Below are 17,612 nucleotides of genomic sequence, written 5' to 3'. Positions count from 1 at the left end.
GTGTCTCTCCTGTGGTGGTTACAGAGTGCTCATCTTCTAGAGGGCCGCAGATTCGGCATTCAGTTTTGGATGTTGGTGACCACGGAGGCCAGCCCGAGAGGCTGGGGAGCAGTCACACAAGGAAAAAATTTCCAGGGAGTGTGATCAAGTCTGGAGACTTTTCTCCACATAAATATAGCTAAGGGTAAATTTATAATGCTCTAAGCTTAGCAAGACCTCTGCTTCAAGGTCAGCCGGTATTGATCCAGTGGGATAAAACATCACGGCAGTCGCCCACGTAAATAGACAGGGCGGCACAAGAAGCAGGAGGGCAGTGGCAAAAACTGCAAGGACTTTTCGGTGGGCGGAAAATCATGTGATAGCACTGTCAGCAGTGTTTCATTCCGGGAATGGAAACTGGGAAGCAGACTTCCTCAGTAGGCACGACCTCCACCCGGCAGAGTGGAAACTTCATGGGGAAGTTTTCCACATGATTGTAAACCGTTGGGAATTACCAAAGGTGGACATGATGGCGTCCCGTCTGAACAAAAAACGGGACAGGTATTGCGCCAGGTTAAGAGACCCTCAGGCAATAGCTGTGGACGTTCTGGTAACACCGTGGGTGTACCAGTCGGTGTATGTGTTCCATCCTCTGCTTTTCATACCTAAGGTACTGAGAATTATAAGACGTAGAGGAGTAAGAACTATACTCATGGCTCCGGATTGGCCAAGAAGGACTTGGTACCCGGAACTTCAAGAGATGCTCACAAAGGACTTATGGCCTCTGCCGCTAAGAAGGGACTTGTTTCAGCAAGTACCATGTCTGTTCCAAGACTTACCGCAGCTGCGTTTGACGGCATGGCGGTGGAACGCCGGATCCTAAGGGAAAAGGCATTCAGGAAGAGGTCATTCCTACCCTGGTCAAAGCCAGAAAGGAGGTGACCGCACAACATTATCACCACATGTGGCGAAAATATGTTGCGTGGTGTGAGGCCAGGAAGGCCCCACGAAGAAATTTCAACTCGGTCGATTCCTGCATTTCCTGCAAACAGGAGTGTCTATGGGCCTCAAATTGGGGTCCATTAAGGTTCAAATTTCGGCCCTGTCGATTTTTCTTCCAGAAAAAATTGGCTTCAGTTCCTGAAGTCCAGAAGTTTGTCAAGGGAGTATTGCATATACAACCCCCTTTTGTGCCTCCAGTGGCACTGTGGGATCTCAACGTAGTTCTGGGATTCCTCAAAACACATTGGTTTAAAACCAGTCAAATCTGTGGATTTGAAGCATCTCACATGAAAAGTGAACATGCTCTTGGACCTGGCCTGGACCAGGCGAGTGTCAAATTGGTGGTTTTTTTCTCAAAAAAGCCCATATCTGTTTGTCCATTCGGACAGGGCAGAGCTGCGGACTCGTCCCCAGTTCTCTCCCTAAGGTGGTGTCAGTGTTTCACCTGAACCAGCTTATTGTGGTGTCTTGCGCCTACTAGGGACTTGGAGGACTCCAAGTTGCTAGATGTGGTCAGGGCCCTGAAAATATAGGTTCCAGGACGGCTGGAGTCAGGAAAACTGACTTGCTGTTATCCTGTATGCACCCAACAAACTGGGTGCTCTTGCTTCTAAGCAGACTTTTGCTAGTTGGATGTGTAATACAATTCAGCTTGCACATTCTGTGGCAGGCCTGCCACAGCCAAAATATGTAAATGCCCATTCCACAAGGAAGGTGGGCTCATCTTGGGCGGCTGCCCGAGGGGTCTCGGCTTTACAACTTTGCCGAGCGGCTATTTAGTCAGGGGCAAACACGTTTGTAAAATCCTACAAATTTGATAACCTGGCTAAGGAGGACCTGGAGTTCTCTCATTCGGTGCTGCAGAGTCATCCGCACTCTCCCGCCCGTTTGGGAGCTTTGGTATAATCCCCATGGTCCTTTCAGGAACCCCAGCATCCACTAGGACGATAGAGAAAATAAGAATTTACTTACCGATAATTCTATTTCTCGGAGTCCGTAGTGGATGCTGGGCGCCCATCCCAAGTGCGGATTATCTGCAATACTTGTACATAGTTACAAAAATCGGGTTATTATTGTTGTGAGCCATCTTTCAGAGGCTCCGCTGTTATCATACTGTTAACTGGGTTCAGATCACAGGTTGTACAGTGTGATTGGTGTGGCTGGTATGAGTCTTACCCGGGATTCATAAATCCTTCCTTATTGTGTACGCTCGTCCGGGCACAGTATCCTAACTGAGGCTTGGAGGAGGGTCATAGGGGGAGGAGCCAGTGCACACCACCTGATCCTAAAGCTTTACTTTTTGTGCCCTGTCTCCTGCGGAGCCGCTATTCCCCATGGTCCTTTCAGGAACCCCAGCATCCACTACGGACTCCGAGAAATAGAATTATCGGTAAGTAAATTCTTATTTTTTCCTTGGTGGGATGATCAGCGAGATACTCGACTCTATCACTGTAGCCTAATTATCCATGGACTAGAAGTTTCCGACCTTACGTTAGCAGTACCCCAGATGTAACTTTCCTCACAGAGACAGAATAATTCTTAACACTGTACTTTCACTTGTACTTTAGTGATTTGACCTTATTCTTCCTGATATTGTTGCTTTCTTCATGTGTGAATTTATATAATCAGATATCTATAGTTATTATGTGTGACTGCAACTGCTCTTTCATATTCTAGAAACTGGACAAAGTATCTCCAGACCTGCAGAAGCTGATACATTCAGTAAGGTCCCAGGAGCTGAGAGAGAATGAGATTTTGCTGCTGAGTGGTGTAACAAACAGGAAATGTGCGCCAACAGCCGAGACCCAACAGGTAGGCGTAGTATTCCGAATCCGGTATATATAAAATTAGACTGTGTTCCCTCCCACAGCAGCTTGAGAACCCAATAGTTTCTGAGACCAAGGGGGTTATTCAGCATCAGTTGCAAAATTGCTAAAACGCAGATCTGCCATCTGCACATGTGCTGCGCCCGCATGGCGTGTGCGCAGACTTTCACAATGCGATCACATCCCAGCATGATGCGATAGTGATAGACAGCCATGTTGGTGAGGAGTGGTGTGAGAAAGGCAGGCATGTCATGGCTATTTTCAGGGCGGGTGGGTGATGTCACCTGCATTCACTGTGATGGAAAACATGGTGCCGGTGCTCCTGCATACACAGCCTGGCAACCGGTATTCCCGATGTTTCTCAATTTCTGTACTGCGTTCGCATTTCAAATGCGAATACAGCGCTGGGCGGCTCTCAGCATGCGATTTTAAACAGTAGCAGTGCTGCAATTTTAGCAGAACCGTTAATGAAGCTGAATAACCCCCCAAGTCACTCTTACAGGTGACAGAAATGTGATTTCATGTATTGCTCACACAGAGCACTCCTTATACATTGGGGTAAATTTACTAAGGTGGGAGATTTTTAGAACTGGTGATGTTGCCCATAGCAACCAATCAGATTATAGCTATTATCTGTTAGAAGCAGCTAGATAAATGGTAAGTAGAATCTGATTGGTTGCCATGGGCAACATCACCAGTTCTAAAAATCTCCCACCTTAGTAAATTTACCCCATTGTTTCTACCTCTGCATTCACTGTATAGATATGCCAGTGCACCCACTATCGGGGATGCTTACAATATGAGTCAGGCCGTAACACAGTAGCAGGTGGTATCAGGCTACCACTAACACGTACAGTTGCAGGATATAGGGGGTCATTCCGAGCTGATCGCTAGTGAAAAATGTTCGCAGCGCAGCATTTTAGTGCGGTGCAGTGCACACGCGCGACGTACTTTCACAACGTGCAATGTATTTTTACACAAGGTGTAGCGACGCTTTTCAGTCGCAATGGCAGCCGCAGAGTGATTGACATGAAGGGGTTTCTGGGTTTCTGGGTGTCAACTGACGGTTTTCAGGGAGTGCTCGAAAAAACGCATGCGTGGCAGGAAAAACGCAGGCGTGGCTGGCCGAACGCAGGGCGTGTTCGTGACGTCAAATCCGGAACTGAATGGTCTGAAGTCATCGCTGAGTAGGTCTGGAGCTACTCTAAAACTGCATGATTTTTTTTTGTAGTCGCTCTGCGATCCTTTCGTTCGCACTTCTGCTAAGCTAAAATACACTCCCAGAGAGTGGCGGCTTAGCGTTTGCAAGACTGCTAAAAACTGCTAGCGAGCTATCAACTTAGAATGACCCCCATAGTCATTTCTTTTCCTTACTGTTTTTATTGGTTACAACTAATTCCACATTTGTGTAAGCTCAAACAATAGACCTTATTTGTACTATATAGCTCTGTTATTTTTTTATATTACTGCCTAAGGATAACATAAGGGGAAGCCTCAAATCTGCAAGGATTTTTATTGCATCTGAGTATCCTCAGACTGTCAGAAACCAAGCTGCCTTTAGACCACCACTACCAGCCTTAACGGTTGACACAAGGTAGACATTGCATGTCAGAGGTAGGGATGCTACACCTCCCAGATATACCGGGAAAGTACCGGAACTGAGGTGTGCTTATTGGCAGGGAAGGCTGTGGCAGTGCTGAACTCACTGGCACAGTATGGGTGGAAATCAGAGTGCAACTGGGCAGAAGGCAGGTAGGCAGAAGAAGGCTGCTGGGAGGCCGGGTCAGGGGATGCTTCAGTGTACTCAGGGCCAGCCAAAAGCGGTAAGCAGGGTAAGCAAGGCAGGACAGCACCAGGCTACAGTGGTGCTGTTCCCACTCCGCAAGCTACTCCCTGCAGACCTGAAAGGCAGTAGAAGTATCAGAGCTGGAGACATTGCTCCTTCTCTCCGCTGACACCTTATACCCTCCTGAGTCCCGCCCTAGTCCCGCACTATGGAAAGACGTCATGACCCTTTGCCAGATTGGAAGACACACTGTAGAGCAGGGATGGGGAACCTTTGGCCCTCCAGCTGTTGTTGAACTACACATCCCAGCATGCCCTGCAACAGTTTTAGCATAACCAAATTGCAAAACTGTTGCAGGGCATGCTGCTCTAGAGCATGCACATGGTGTCACTGTGGCAAATGTATTGCCAAAGCTCCCCTCTAGGTACATGCCCATGGACACTGACATCTCAGAGGACCTTCAAGTCAAGGCAAATATTACATTTTTATTGCAGCCACAAATGTTTACAGTGCATTCATCTACTTACCTTACTTATGTGTTCTCTAATGGATGAGCATGCATAACAATTTGTGATCTCATTTATCAAAATCATTACAGCGGATCCACGGATTTCTATAGCATAATATGTCAGCACTTCTGTTTTGTGTGTTATTGGCAATACTGTATTTCTCTTCCGTGTTTATGCTTTGCTTCCCCCCCCCCCCCAAATTCCTATTAAAGGGAACCAAAAAAAATGATGAGAAAAACTATAAAGCATAGTAAAGTGCAAAACAAAAATCCACAAATGTGAACTTCGCCATAAACTAATGTGCTGGACAGAGCCTATCCTAGACATAGGTCAATTATAGGTGTGTACATGGTGATTTGTTGTGTGCATAGGCTCATAGGTGCTGGAACAGGGGGGAGCAAGGGGGCAGCTCACCCCCCCCCCCCTCCCCCCCCCCCCAAATAATTTTTTTTGAGAGATGCCAGTCAAAGCACTGTGTAATTGGGCGCAGTGCGCCCGCCATCCAGTTAATACGGGCAGTGTCAGGACACAGATAATATCCTTTCTGGTTGCTCCACCTCCTCCATCCCCACAACCCTTCTTCACCAGCCTCCAGGGCCCCACTCCCCCCTGCACTCAGCTCCAACCCCTACAGTGTGTGGCTAATTACTGTAGGCTGGCCTCTCCTGTGGGACCATCCCTGTGATTTTCTCAATTCCCACTTCATATGTTCCTCATCTCCTCTCCCCCTCAGCTACCCTTGGTCCTCCCACCCCCTTACCTCGTGACACCTCCTGACCATCAACCATTTCCAACCAGGTTCAGCTGAAAGCGTACCCAGTAATGTCTCATTACCTTCCATGCACAGCCTCTGCCAGGGTGTGAGCTATGAGTGGACCCTGTCTCTTTATCTTCTACATTTAGTCACTTACATGAAATTATATCTGCTGTGTCTCCTGCCACACGAAGAGGACGAGTCGCCCGGCTCCTGAGAGGAGTGAGACTGGGGTACCACTGCTGCTTATCCCGAGGTGTGCTGTGAGTGCCATGCCATCCAGAGGGGTTACCACAGCCTCCTGGGCCCCTGAGCCTGAAGGCGATCCAGGAGAGGCTGGCCATGCTGGGTTCAAAGGAGGCTGGTGAGGGGGAGGATGACGAGAGGCCCGCGGAGGAGGACATGTTGCTGCTGGTTTACTTGGACACACTCTCTGTGCGCAGAAAGAGCATCTCCGCCAACAAGCTGATCCCGGTCCCCAACTCTGAGCATGTCGCCAGGATTGTGGGCGGACAGGTTGAGGGCCCCAGGGTTCTGCAGGCAGAGGAACTACAAGAGGGATCCCTGAAATGGAGACTGGAGACTAAAATGAGGGCTCACTAATGGGACAATGGGAAGTAAAAAGCAGGGCTCACAAAAGGGGCAATGGGAACTAAAAGGAAAGCTCGCTATAGGGGCAATGGCCTAAATCTTCAAATACCAACTGGTCAAACCAACAGAACTCAGATGAACCATCAGACCAATATGTTTGGGCATCCTTATGAATTAAATCACGTTCCACTACACTGCCATTGATAACAAAAAGAAATTACACTGCTACTGAATTTACTATTTCCAGACAACATCCAACCTTGTTCCAGATCTAACACCCCTCCAAACATACCTTAGCACAATATCCAGCCGCACACTCTTACAGGAGGGCCAAACCTTGGTGATAAAACGTAGAGTATGAATAACTGCCCACGAAATGCAGTATCAGAACCTGAGGAGCTCCTAAAGACTGCATCACCTTATCTTGCAATGCACGGCAAAACATACTGCGAAAACCCCAACACCAACTGAGCCTGTGGGAATGAAATACTGTACAATCATTAGCAATGGGGGAATTCAGCCCAGAAAACATAGGAGTGTTATACAAACCCATACCGATTTATTATGAAATCCACCTGAAATGATATACAACATACTGTAAGTCAAAACCACAGGGAAAAATAGAACAAGAGCAACTAAAGCAGCCTCAATCAAACACACAAGCATTCAGCACAAATACATAGATGGGGAGGTAGGTGGTAAAACAGAGGTAAATCCAAAAATTACCCAGGGGTAGTATTAGATAAACAGTATTATATAATACTTACCCAGGGTTGGTATTAGATAATACCATTATCTATTTAATTGTTATGACAATTACATCCTGGGAGAAAAAACATTGACCCCCGCAGTATGTTAGCAAGTAATTAAGCCCCCTGTTAGCTACAGAGAAATATAGCTACCAAACGCATCTAAATGCCACTGAACCAGATATGTAATATCTGTATCAGAATGACCCATGGAAGCTGCTAAAGTAGTGGCTTCTATAAGAGATGAGTGAGTCCCAAACTCACCCGGAGAACAACCTAACAGGGAAAGGCAGTGTTTCAAGACCTGACAATACTGGTACTTAGTAACTGGAGACCTGCCCATATGCATCATCCATGCTCCCTCCTGCCTCCCTCTAATTTGTAAAAAGGCTCATGCCAAAGCACTGTCCAAGTCATGAACGAAGTGAAAACCTACGCCGCTTACCAGCATGGTGAGAAGAGAACACCGCGAGTGACACATAATAACACCGGGTTGAACTAACACATCAAAAATAACAAGAGACAACTTGGCATGTTTGGAAGAAGCAACCAGCTTACCAACGTAGGAGGCGCCATGATGGACATTGAGAGACTCAGTTTAAAGAAAAAACCTTTGTAATTAGAATAACAAATTAGCGTAACTGAGTGTAAAACTCCAGCTAATGCCAATGAGGCAGTGACAGCTGCAGTAGGATCAGGAGAACCATACAGATCCACAACTGCCAGTACTGTGTATCCACTGCTCCCAAGCAGTGGCATCACTAGGGGGATGCGGTCCGCACTGGGTGACACCATTTGAGAGGGTGACAACAAAATAGCAGAACAGTACCCACACTGTTTTCTTGAGCCGAGACTCGGGGTTGGAGGCTAGGCGCTGGCCATCAAAATAAGAGTGGCAGGAGAGAGGCTGAGGGCTGGCCAGGATTGGCACAAATCCTCACTCAATTGGGCATGGCTTTGCACAGTGAGGCCATGCCCAGTATCACAAGAATGCACACTTTCACACACGCACACACTACTATACTGCAGCACCGAGTGTCACCAAAGGTGGTTACGCCTCTTCGCCCAACGTCCATTCAGGCTTTGCCACATCTGCAGAGGTTGCATCATGCCCAGGCCCTGATATTGACTCCAAGAGGCTGATAGTGGGAAAAGACAGCCACAGAGAGTGAAGAAAGATATAGTCAGAAAAAGATCATAAAGCAGCAAAATGAAGATAAGGCAGTTACAGTAAATCTAAGAGTATAGAAAAAGGGGTAAGAAAAAGGGAAAAAGAGTAAAAGCAAAGGTAAGAGCAAACCAAGACATAGAAATAAAGAAATTTAGCAATCAGATATATTAGTACAATACTTGTCTTCCCTTCTTTTAGGCTTCTCTTTTCTAGTCACTGATGTGTCAGTTCCTATTAAGGATAACATTTTCTTTTTAAAATAGCATTTAAGAGACTCTTGAATTTGGACAAACTGGTTGTGTATTAGGGTTTATAGTCCAGCCATAAGAATAACCTATTAAATTTGTGGCATTGGGCAAGATTAAGGTTTGGGCAAATAAATTGAGCGGGCCCCTACCAATAAAACTGTCAGTATGATATGCTGGCAATGTTAATAAGTAAATACTCCCAGCACCATAAATGTGTTAAACACACTGTAGTGGCCCCAGTTCACATTATGCACACACAACACCCAGTTCACATGGGTTCTGTATGATTTACCGCCGCTTGGGATGCCGAATGTCATTATGCCGTCATCGGCATCCTGAATGGTGAAATGACGGCAGGGGCGGCGAGCGCAGCTAAACCCCTTGCGTGCTCGATGGCGAGCTTAACTTGCCACAGGTTGCATTCTCTCTCTATGGGTGTCTTGGAATAAGGAGCTATACGGTGTGGTGTAATGTGAATAACATACACTACTGTGAGGCCTAACATGAATAAGGGACACTACTGTGTGATATAATGTGAATAAGGGACACTGTCGTGTGATGTATTGTGTATAAGGTCCTTATTTAAAATATGGGGGTGGGGATGCAAATATTCTTGGTGGCACAGGGCACCAAAATGTCTAGTTACGGCTCTGTGGATGAGAATTGATATGGGTGAGGGGTGATGGGTGTTGCTGTCTGCTGCTGGGTGAGGGTCGCTAGGAGAGGGGTGCTGGGATAGATGCAGAACTAGTGGCAGGACTAGGGTGCACCAGCCAAAATCTTTCCAAGGGCATCAAATTGGTTGGCTCGGTGCTGGTAGCAGGGAGTGTCACCGCAATGACATAATTCACAGCATCAAGCCTCAACACATTACATGGGTCTCCCCTCTGGCATGTGCCGAAGTGCCCAGTTAAAAATGTTGCCATGTATGTGAAATACTTGCCAACGTTAAACCCGGGCACTTCGGCACATGCCAGAGGTGAGACCCATGTACTGTAAATGTGTTGGGGCTTGATGCTGTGAATTATGTCATTGCAGCCCCTGCTCCCTAATGTAGTATGCCGTGATTTGTGATTACTAACCATGATTCATTCTACACCTGACCTTCATTCTTTTCTGTTGTATGTTCATGGTAAAACATATAACTGATTCCACAGGAACAAGTGTCGCCAGGTCCTAGTGCATTGATTATCGATTCAGCTAACAAAATTGCAAGCTTCATCTGCGAAATATAACTTTGATATGAGGTTGTGTTTATAAGAAATTGGTCCACTGCCTGTAAATTATGTGCATGCATAATGTAATTGTTATAATTTAGTATGTGTGGTCAGTGTGAGTACAGCTTATGTGCAATGGTAAAGTGTGATGGCAATGTTCCTATTATGGGCCTGATTCTGACCTGTACACAGTCCGCGTGCAATGGTGATGTTATGTAGTTGAAAGATTATTTGCAAATGCGCTTACGTGAAAAGTTCTGAAACCCCTTACAGCGCGTGTGTTAAACTGAGTGTATATGATAAAGGTGCTGGTGCAAACGGAAGAGATGGTATTAGAAGTGTGGCGGAAAAGTGATGAGGATTCCTGGTCATGTTATAGGAGTGTCTGGGCACGTAAATGCAAGGGGCTGCAGTCACAGACGTACAACCGCAGGCACAGGAGGCCATGGTCAGACAGAGAAACTGTACCTCCTATAGGGCTGGCAGAAGTGTCAATGGTGCAACTGATGGTTGCATATAAGGATGTGTGATCTCTACAGCCGGGCACCCCGGCAGTAAGGAGCCAGCAGCGGGGGAGTGGCTGCAGCAATCCTGTCTGCAGTCGGGTGGCCCCCGACAATTAGGAGTCACCCGCAGTGATCAGCAGCCCGGCAGTACGCGGGACTGCCGCTGCGACTCATATAGCCTAGCTGCCCAGCTGCAGTAGTAGCCGGTGGGCCTTTGCGGGGGTCGCCGCTCCTTTTATAGTGAACATTATATATATATATATATATATATCCAAAAAATGGTCGCACTCACATCTTCAAAGGAGACAACGACTGGGGTGATCACTCCAGAATGCAAAGGCATTCAAATTATAGAACAGACAGTAGAGGCACTCTCCAGAATTCATAAAGATGCAAAAAGGTGAATTTATTTATACGTTACACAATACACTCGAATGGTATTCCTTGATATGTCCTCAAGCGCTTTCGGCCCACAGAGGGCCTTCCTCAGGAGGCAGTATGTAATAATTCCATCAGAACATAAGACCAAACACAGGGTCTACCCGGATATCCAGCAGTAAGCTGGGTTATGCCTGACAGGCTCTATATACACCAGTGATCAATTAGAATTTGGCGCTAAACACGCCCCTAATATGACCTCATATCAAATGCGACATAATTATACAAACTAACATCTAAAGCAATCAGTACAAAATAAATACCAAAATTTCCCAACCAAGAAGGGGTAATGCAGGACACACTTATACTTAGCGGCCAGGCTCCATGTGACACAAGTGGGCAAAGCCCGTCCGTTGTAAACACTAATAGCGGACATTCCCCGTCCACAGCTGCTGAGTACAGACGGACCGCAGTGACGTGCGTAACTAGGCAACAAGCCGCACTTCCTGTCTGTGAAACGCACGTGTCACAAAGACGGAAGTAAAGCTGGAACGCATATCGGAACTCTCTTAGACAGAATAAAGACATCCAGTCTGTCAAATCCAAGTAAATTCTGAATTAATTCACTCCAATACGGAATCTATATTAAATAACATGGGACCTAGCCAGTTTAGTGTGTACCTCATTCCCCGGTGTAAAGAGCCAATCAGCTGCAGTTAAAAACCCCAAAGTTAAAGATAATAAACACACAATATACAAACCATAAGGGAATATACAAAAAATACACAAAAGAATTTAGTATTGATCAGACCATACAATGGGTACCCACTATTGCTGTATTATCTCTATGCAAAACTTGATATATAAATAAATAAATAGGATACCTCTTCATACAAAGATGAAGAAAATCTTATGATCCAATTAGTGGGTAACCCCAGTCGACCAATATTAAATCAAAAAAAACAAAAGAAACAGCCTTAGCTATAAAATATCATAATCACCACATATCCAGACAATAAAAATTCCTACATATGTATATACATATACCTATAGGTGTCGGTCAGAGCATATCACTACCCCTAATCAAAGATATTTTTTTAAAACAAACATCTATACGGGAAGATATGTATCAAAAGTGCTATTGCACAATCTATATCCACCATAGTCAACGTAGAAAAAAATTAAGAGGGTTAGATTCATTAAGTCCATAGGGGGACACTGAACCCAGTCTGTGGATCCACCTCGCTTCCAACTTCTTTAATAGGAGTGATCGATCCCCACCCCTCTTAGGAACCGGAACCCAGTCAATGATCCGGCACTTCAAGGACGCCACTTGATGTCCTAATGTTAGGAAATGTTGGGCCACCGGTTTGTCAGTCTGTCCTGTCAACAATGCCTTGTGAATTGAACTCCGATGGTTCGCCATCCTCTCCCTAAAGGTGCATGTGGTCATTCCCACATAGGGGAGGCCACAAGGGCAGAGGAGCATGTAAATTACATGATCGAGTCGGCAATGCAGCCGAAATCTAATATTAATCATTTTCCCACTTCGGGGATGCGGAAATTTATCTCCAGCCAACATGGAACGACATGTCACGCATCCAAGACATTTTACACAACCCTTCTTTTGTGGTTGCAGCCAACCACTTTCTTCCTTGGTGAGTCGCTTCGCTGGGTGCATGAGGAGCTGTTTCAGACTACGGCCACGTCTGTATGCCATCATGGGCGGTTGTTCAAACAGTCCCTTTAATTTAGGGTCAGACTTCAATATTGGCCAATGTCGTCTTAATGATGATCCAATGTTGGTGGATTTACCATCAAATTGTGTAACGTATATCATACGTGCCTCCTTCGGTGGTGCAGACCTTATGCATTTTGTTCGTGCCCTCATCAAGCAGGTATCAATAGTACTCTTTTTGTACCCCCTTTCCAAAAAGCGGCTCTTCATCTCCAGAATCTGTGTTTCAGCTTTTACTGGATCAGTATTGTTCCTCAATACCCGCATGAACTGGGAGATGGGTAAGCTTGATTTTAATGCCGGTGGGTGGTTACTTGTTGCGTGTAAGATCGTATTCCGATCCGTCTCCTTTCTGAATAGGGTGGTTCCTAATTTATTCCCCTTACGAAAGATTGTGAGGTCCAAAAAATTGATAGAATCCCCACTAATCTGACCAGTGAAGCGTACTGTGGATTCTAAACTGTTTAAGTGTTCCAACATACAGTTAAATTCAAACTCAGTGCCGTCCCATAGCATAAATATATCGTCTATAAAACGCTTATAATAAATGATTTTACTGCCATATGTAGGTAAGATATTAATCATCTCATATTGATGCATAAAAATGCCTGCATAGATAGGGGCCACATTGGAACCCATAGCAGTTCCTGAGCACTGTATGAAATAATCATTTTGGTACATGAAATGATTATTCAGCAAAATCAATTCCAAGAATTCCAATAACCCCTCAATGGGGATTGACAAAGTCCCTACTGTAATAAGTAGCTCCCTTACTGCTTCAAGACCCAGATCATGGGGAATTATAGTATATAATGATGACACATCAAGTGTCGCCAACAGAGTTCCTTCGTCTAGGTCACCAAGTTCCATGATTTTAATAAGGAAATCCCCAGTGTCTTTTAAGTAGCTAGGGATAAATGGGGTCAGTTCCTGTAAAAAAGAGTCTACAAACATCGCTAATGGTTGTAAGAGAGACCCTCTGGCTGATATAATCGGCCTTCCCGGGGGGCTGATCAAGGACTTATGAATCTTGGGTAGAGTGTATAGTATAGGACAGATGGGCTGTTCAACCTTCAAAAAAAGGGATATCTGTTCAGTCAGCCACCCCTGGCTGACCGATCTATCAACCAGAGAGTCAACCTTCTTTTTAATAAATAGCATCGGATTGGTATCACATTTAGTATAAGTATTCACATCGGATAACTGGCGCCTGACCTCAGCATCATAGCTCTGAAAATTCTGAATGACTACGGCCCCACCTTTATCGGCGGGCCTGATGACGATACTATCATTGTTACGTAGATCATTCAGAGCCTTGCGTTGCTCAAGCGTCAGATTCCCAAATGTTCTATCAGGCATGTTATTGAAATCGTTCTCAGTCATTCTCAGGAACGTCCGTATGCTAGCGCTACAGGTCGGTGGATCAAAGCTACTAGGTTTCTTCAGAACAGCAGATCTAGTTGTCCCTATCTCAAGATTCCCTGTTTTGTCACTGAAAAACTCTCTCAACCTTAGCTTCCGGCCAAATTTATATTGGTCGACTGCCAGGTTAAAGTCATCATGTCTGGCTGTTGGCACAAAAGATAAACCGAGAGCCAAGAGGGAGGTCTCATTAGTAGTGAGATTATAATCAGAGAGATTAAAAATATTGGTTAAACTTTCTTCCTTCTCCCGCTTCTCTTTAAAACCGCCTCTTCTTGGGTGGGGTCTTCTATTTCTACTCGGTTTTTTGCTGCCGCCACCGGTCTGCCTCTGCCTAAAAAACCACTTGGAGGTCTAGATCCCAGGGAATCTGAATCTGAAGCTGAGTGGGATGTCGATGAGTCTGCACCCGGTTGGTATCTATTACGGAAAGGTCTATTTTGTCTAAACCGTCTAGAATTACCTGTTCCACCCGTTAACCATCTGTATACCTGATGGGTAGCATAGTCATGATTCACCGCCTGTAGCTTTTTCCTTTTAAATGTTACCAATTCGTCTTTAAACGTATCAACCTGTGTTTGAATCTTTTCACACCAGGTATCGGTTTTATCCGATTTCAAAGTCTGGTGATGGGTTTTTTCAAATTTGACAATTTCTTCACGAATTTTCACCAACTCCAAACCAACCTCTTCAATAACTAATAAGATGAGATCGAGTGAGCACTTATTTAATACTCCACACCATTTGGTGCAAAAAGCAGCGTTGGTTCTACCAATGGTGGGAGTATTGCTCACCCGAAATCCTCGTGGTATTTTTTTGGAGCGGTGATATTCTGAAAGGAACTGGCCATGGAGCGTAAGCTCAACCTCCCGACGTTTCAAACGAGTAATTCTATGGAATAAATCAATGGACTTCTCAGCAGGTAATGATTTAAATTCAAGGTGATCAAAATACACTTTTTCTGCGTCATCATCTGTTAATGAAACTACTTGATTTTCAGCTGCTAAGAGGAGGCCTTCATCAAAAGAAGGAGTACCTGATTGGGTCATTCTCAATAACCTAACAACATATGGTGGCTAAGGGGACTAGACTCTGAAGTATAGCCCCAAAACACCTAGATCTTTTACAGACAAAATACAATCACATATCTCAAAGCAAAGAGCCTGAGCATACTATGGGACGACACTGAATCTTCTGACCGACACCTACAAAAAAAGTGTATATAAATACACAAAACATCAAAAAAAGCAAAATTAGACCATAAACATAATTAAAATTGTTAAAATTGGGGAAAGAGATAACTGCCGTAGAGCCCACTCATACGGCTCAAGATATCCCAACAGGTAAACTTGAAAATGAGAAAAAAATCAGGTGATGGGTGTCCAACCAGAAACCGATACCTGGTGTGAAAAGATTCAAACACAGGTTGATACGTTTAAAGACGAATTGGTAACATTTAAAAGGAAAAAGCTACAGGCGGTGAATCATGACTATGCTACCCATCAGGTATACAGATGGTTAACGGGTGGAACAGGTAATTCTAGACGGTTTAGACAAAATAGACCTTTCCGTAATAGATACCAACCGGGTGCAGACTCATCGACATCCCACTCAGCTTCAGATTCAGATTCCCTGGGATCTAGACCTCCAAGTGGTTTTTTAGGCAGAGGCAGACCGGTGGCGGCAGCAAAAAACCGAGTAGAAATAGAAGACCCCACCCAAGAAGAGGCGGTTTTAAAGAGAAGCGGGAGAAGGAAGAAAGTTTAACCAATATTTTTAATCTCTCTGATTATAATCTCACTACTAATGAGACCTCCCTCTTGGCTCTCGGTTTATCTTTTGTGCCAACAGCCAGACATGATGACTTTAACCTGGCAGTCGACCAATATAAATTTGGCCGGAAGCTAAGGTTGAGAGAGTTTTTCAGTGACAAAACAGGGAATCTTGAGATAGGGACAACTAGATCTGCTGTTCTGAAGAAACCTAGTAGCTTTGATCCACCGACCTGTAGCGCTAGCATACGGACGTTCCTGAGAATGACTGAGAACGATTTCAATAACATGCCTGATAGAACATTTGGGAATCTGACGCTTGAGCAACGCAAGGCTCTGAATGATCTACGTAACAATGATAGTATCGTCATCAGGCCCGCCGATAAAGGTGGGGCCGTAGTCATTCAGAATTTTCAGAGCTATGATGCTGAGGTCAGGCGCCAGTTATCCGATGTGAATACTTATACTAAATGTGATACCAATCCGATGCTATTTATTAAAAAGAAGGTTGACTCTCTGGTTGATAGATCGGTCAGCCAGGGGTGGCTGACTGAACAGATATCCCTTTTTTTGAAGGTTGAACAGCCCATCTGTCCTATACTATACACTCTACCCAAGATTCATAAGTCCTTGATCAGCCCCCCGGGAAGGCCGATTATATCAGCCAGAGGGTCTCTCTTACAACCATTAGCGATGTTTGTAGACTCTTTTTTACAGGAACTGACCCCATTTATCCCTAGCTACTTAAAAGACACTGGGGATTTCCTTATTAAAATCATGGAACTTGGTGACCTAGACGAAGGAACTCTGTTGGCGACACTTGATGTGTCATCATTATATACTATAATTCCCCATGATCTGGGTCTTGAAGCAGTAAGGGAGCTACTTATTACAGTAGGGACTTTGTCAATCCCCATTGAGGGGTTATTGGAATTCTTGGAATTGATTTTGCTGAATAATCATTTCATGTACCAAAATGATTATTTCATACAGTGCTCAGGAACTGCTATGGGTTCCAATGTGGCCCCTATCTATGCAGGCATTTTTATGCATCAATATGAGATGATTAATATCTTACCTACATATGGCAGTAAAATCATTTATTATAAGCGTTTTATAGACGATATATTTATGCTATGGGACGGCACTGAGTTTGAATTTAACTGTATGTTGGAACACTTAAACAGTTTAGAATCCACAGTACGCTTCACTGGTCAGATTAGTGGGGATTCTATCAATTTTTTGGACCTCACAATCTTTCGTAAGGGGAATAAATTAGGAACCACCCTATTCAGAAAGGAGACGGATCGGAATACGATCTTACACGCAACAAGTAACCACCCACCGGCATTAAAATCAAGCTTACCCATCTCCCAGTTCATGCGGGTATTGAGGAACAATACTGATCCAGTAAAAGCTGAAACACAGATTCTGGAGATGAAGAGCCGCTTTTTGGAAAGGGGGTACAAAAAGAGTACTATTGATACCTGCTTGATGAGGGCACGAACAAAATGCATAAGGTCTGCACCACCGAAGGAGGCACGTATGATATACGTTACACAATTTGATGGTAAATCCACCAACATTGGATCATCATTAAGACGACATTGGCCAATATTGAAGTCTGACCCTAAATTAAAGGGACTGTTTGAACAACCGCCCATGATGGCATACAGACGTGGCCGTAGTCTGAAACAGCTCCTCATGCACCCAGCGAAGCGACTCACCAAGGAAGAAAGTGGTTGGCTGCAACCACAAAAGAAGGGTTGTGTAAAATGTCTTGGATGCGTGACATGTCGTTCCATGTTGGCTGGAGATAAATTTCCGCATCCCCGAAGTGGGAAAATGATTAATATTAGATTTCGGCTGCATTGCCGACTCGATCATGTAATTTACATGCTCCTCTGCCCTTGTGGCCTCCCCTATGTGGGAATGACCACATGCACCTTTAGGGAGAGGATGGC

The 17,612-nt window shown here is 44.9% G+C and overlaps 1 protein-coding gene across 2 annotated transcripts in view; it reads left to right on the top strand.

The window, feature by feature from the left end:
* The window catches only part of SPHKAP (SPHK1 interactor, AKAP domain containing), a 526,349-nt gene that overhangs the window by 431,080 nt on the left and 77,657 nt on the right, over nt 1–17,612 (top strand). For both annotated transcript variants that reach the window (XM_063915636.1, XM_063915635.1), the window contains exon 5: nt 2,659–2,793. In XM_063915636.1, coding sequence (XP_063771706.1) covers nt 2,659–2,793 — 135 coding nt within the window. The remainder of the gene's footprint in view (nt 1–2,658; nt 2,794–17,612) is intronic.

This window comes from Pseudophryne corroboree, chromosome 4 (assembly GCF_028390025.1).
Source record: "Pseudophryne corroboree isolate aPseCor3 chromosome 4, aPseCor3.hap2, whole genome shotgun sequence".
Lineage (NCBI taxonomy): Eukaryota > Metazoa > Chordata > Amphibia > Anura > Myobatrachidae > Pseudophryne > Pseudophryne corroboree.
The sequence above is the reverse complement of the archived record's forward strand: the minus strand, read 5'-3'. Positions and strand labels throughout refer to the sequence as shown.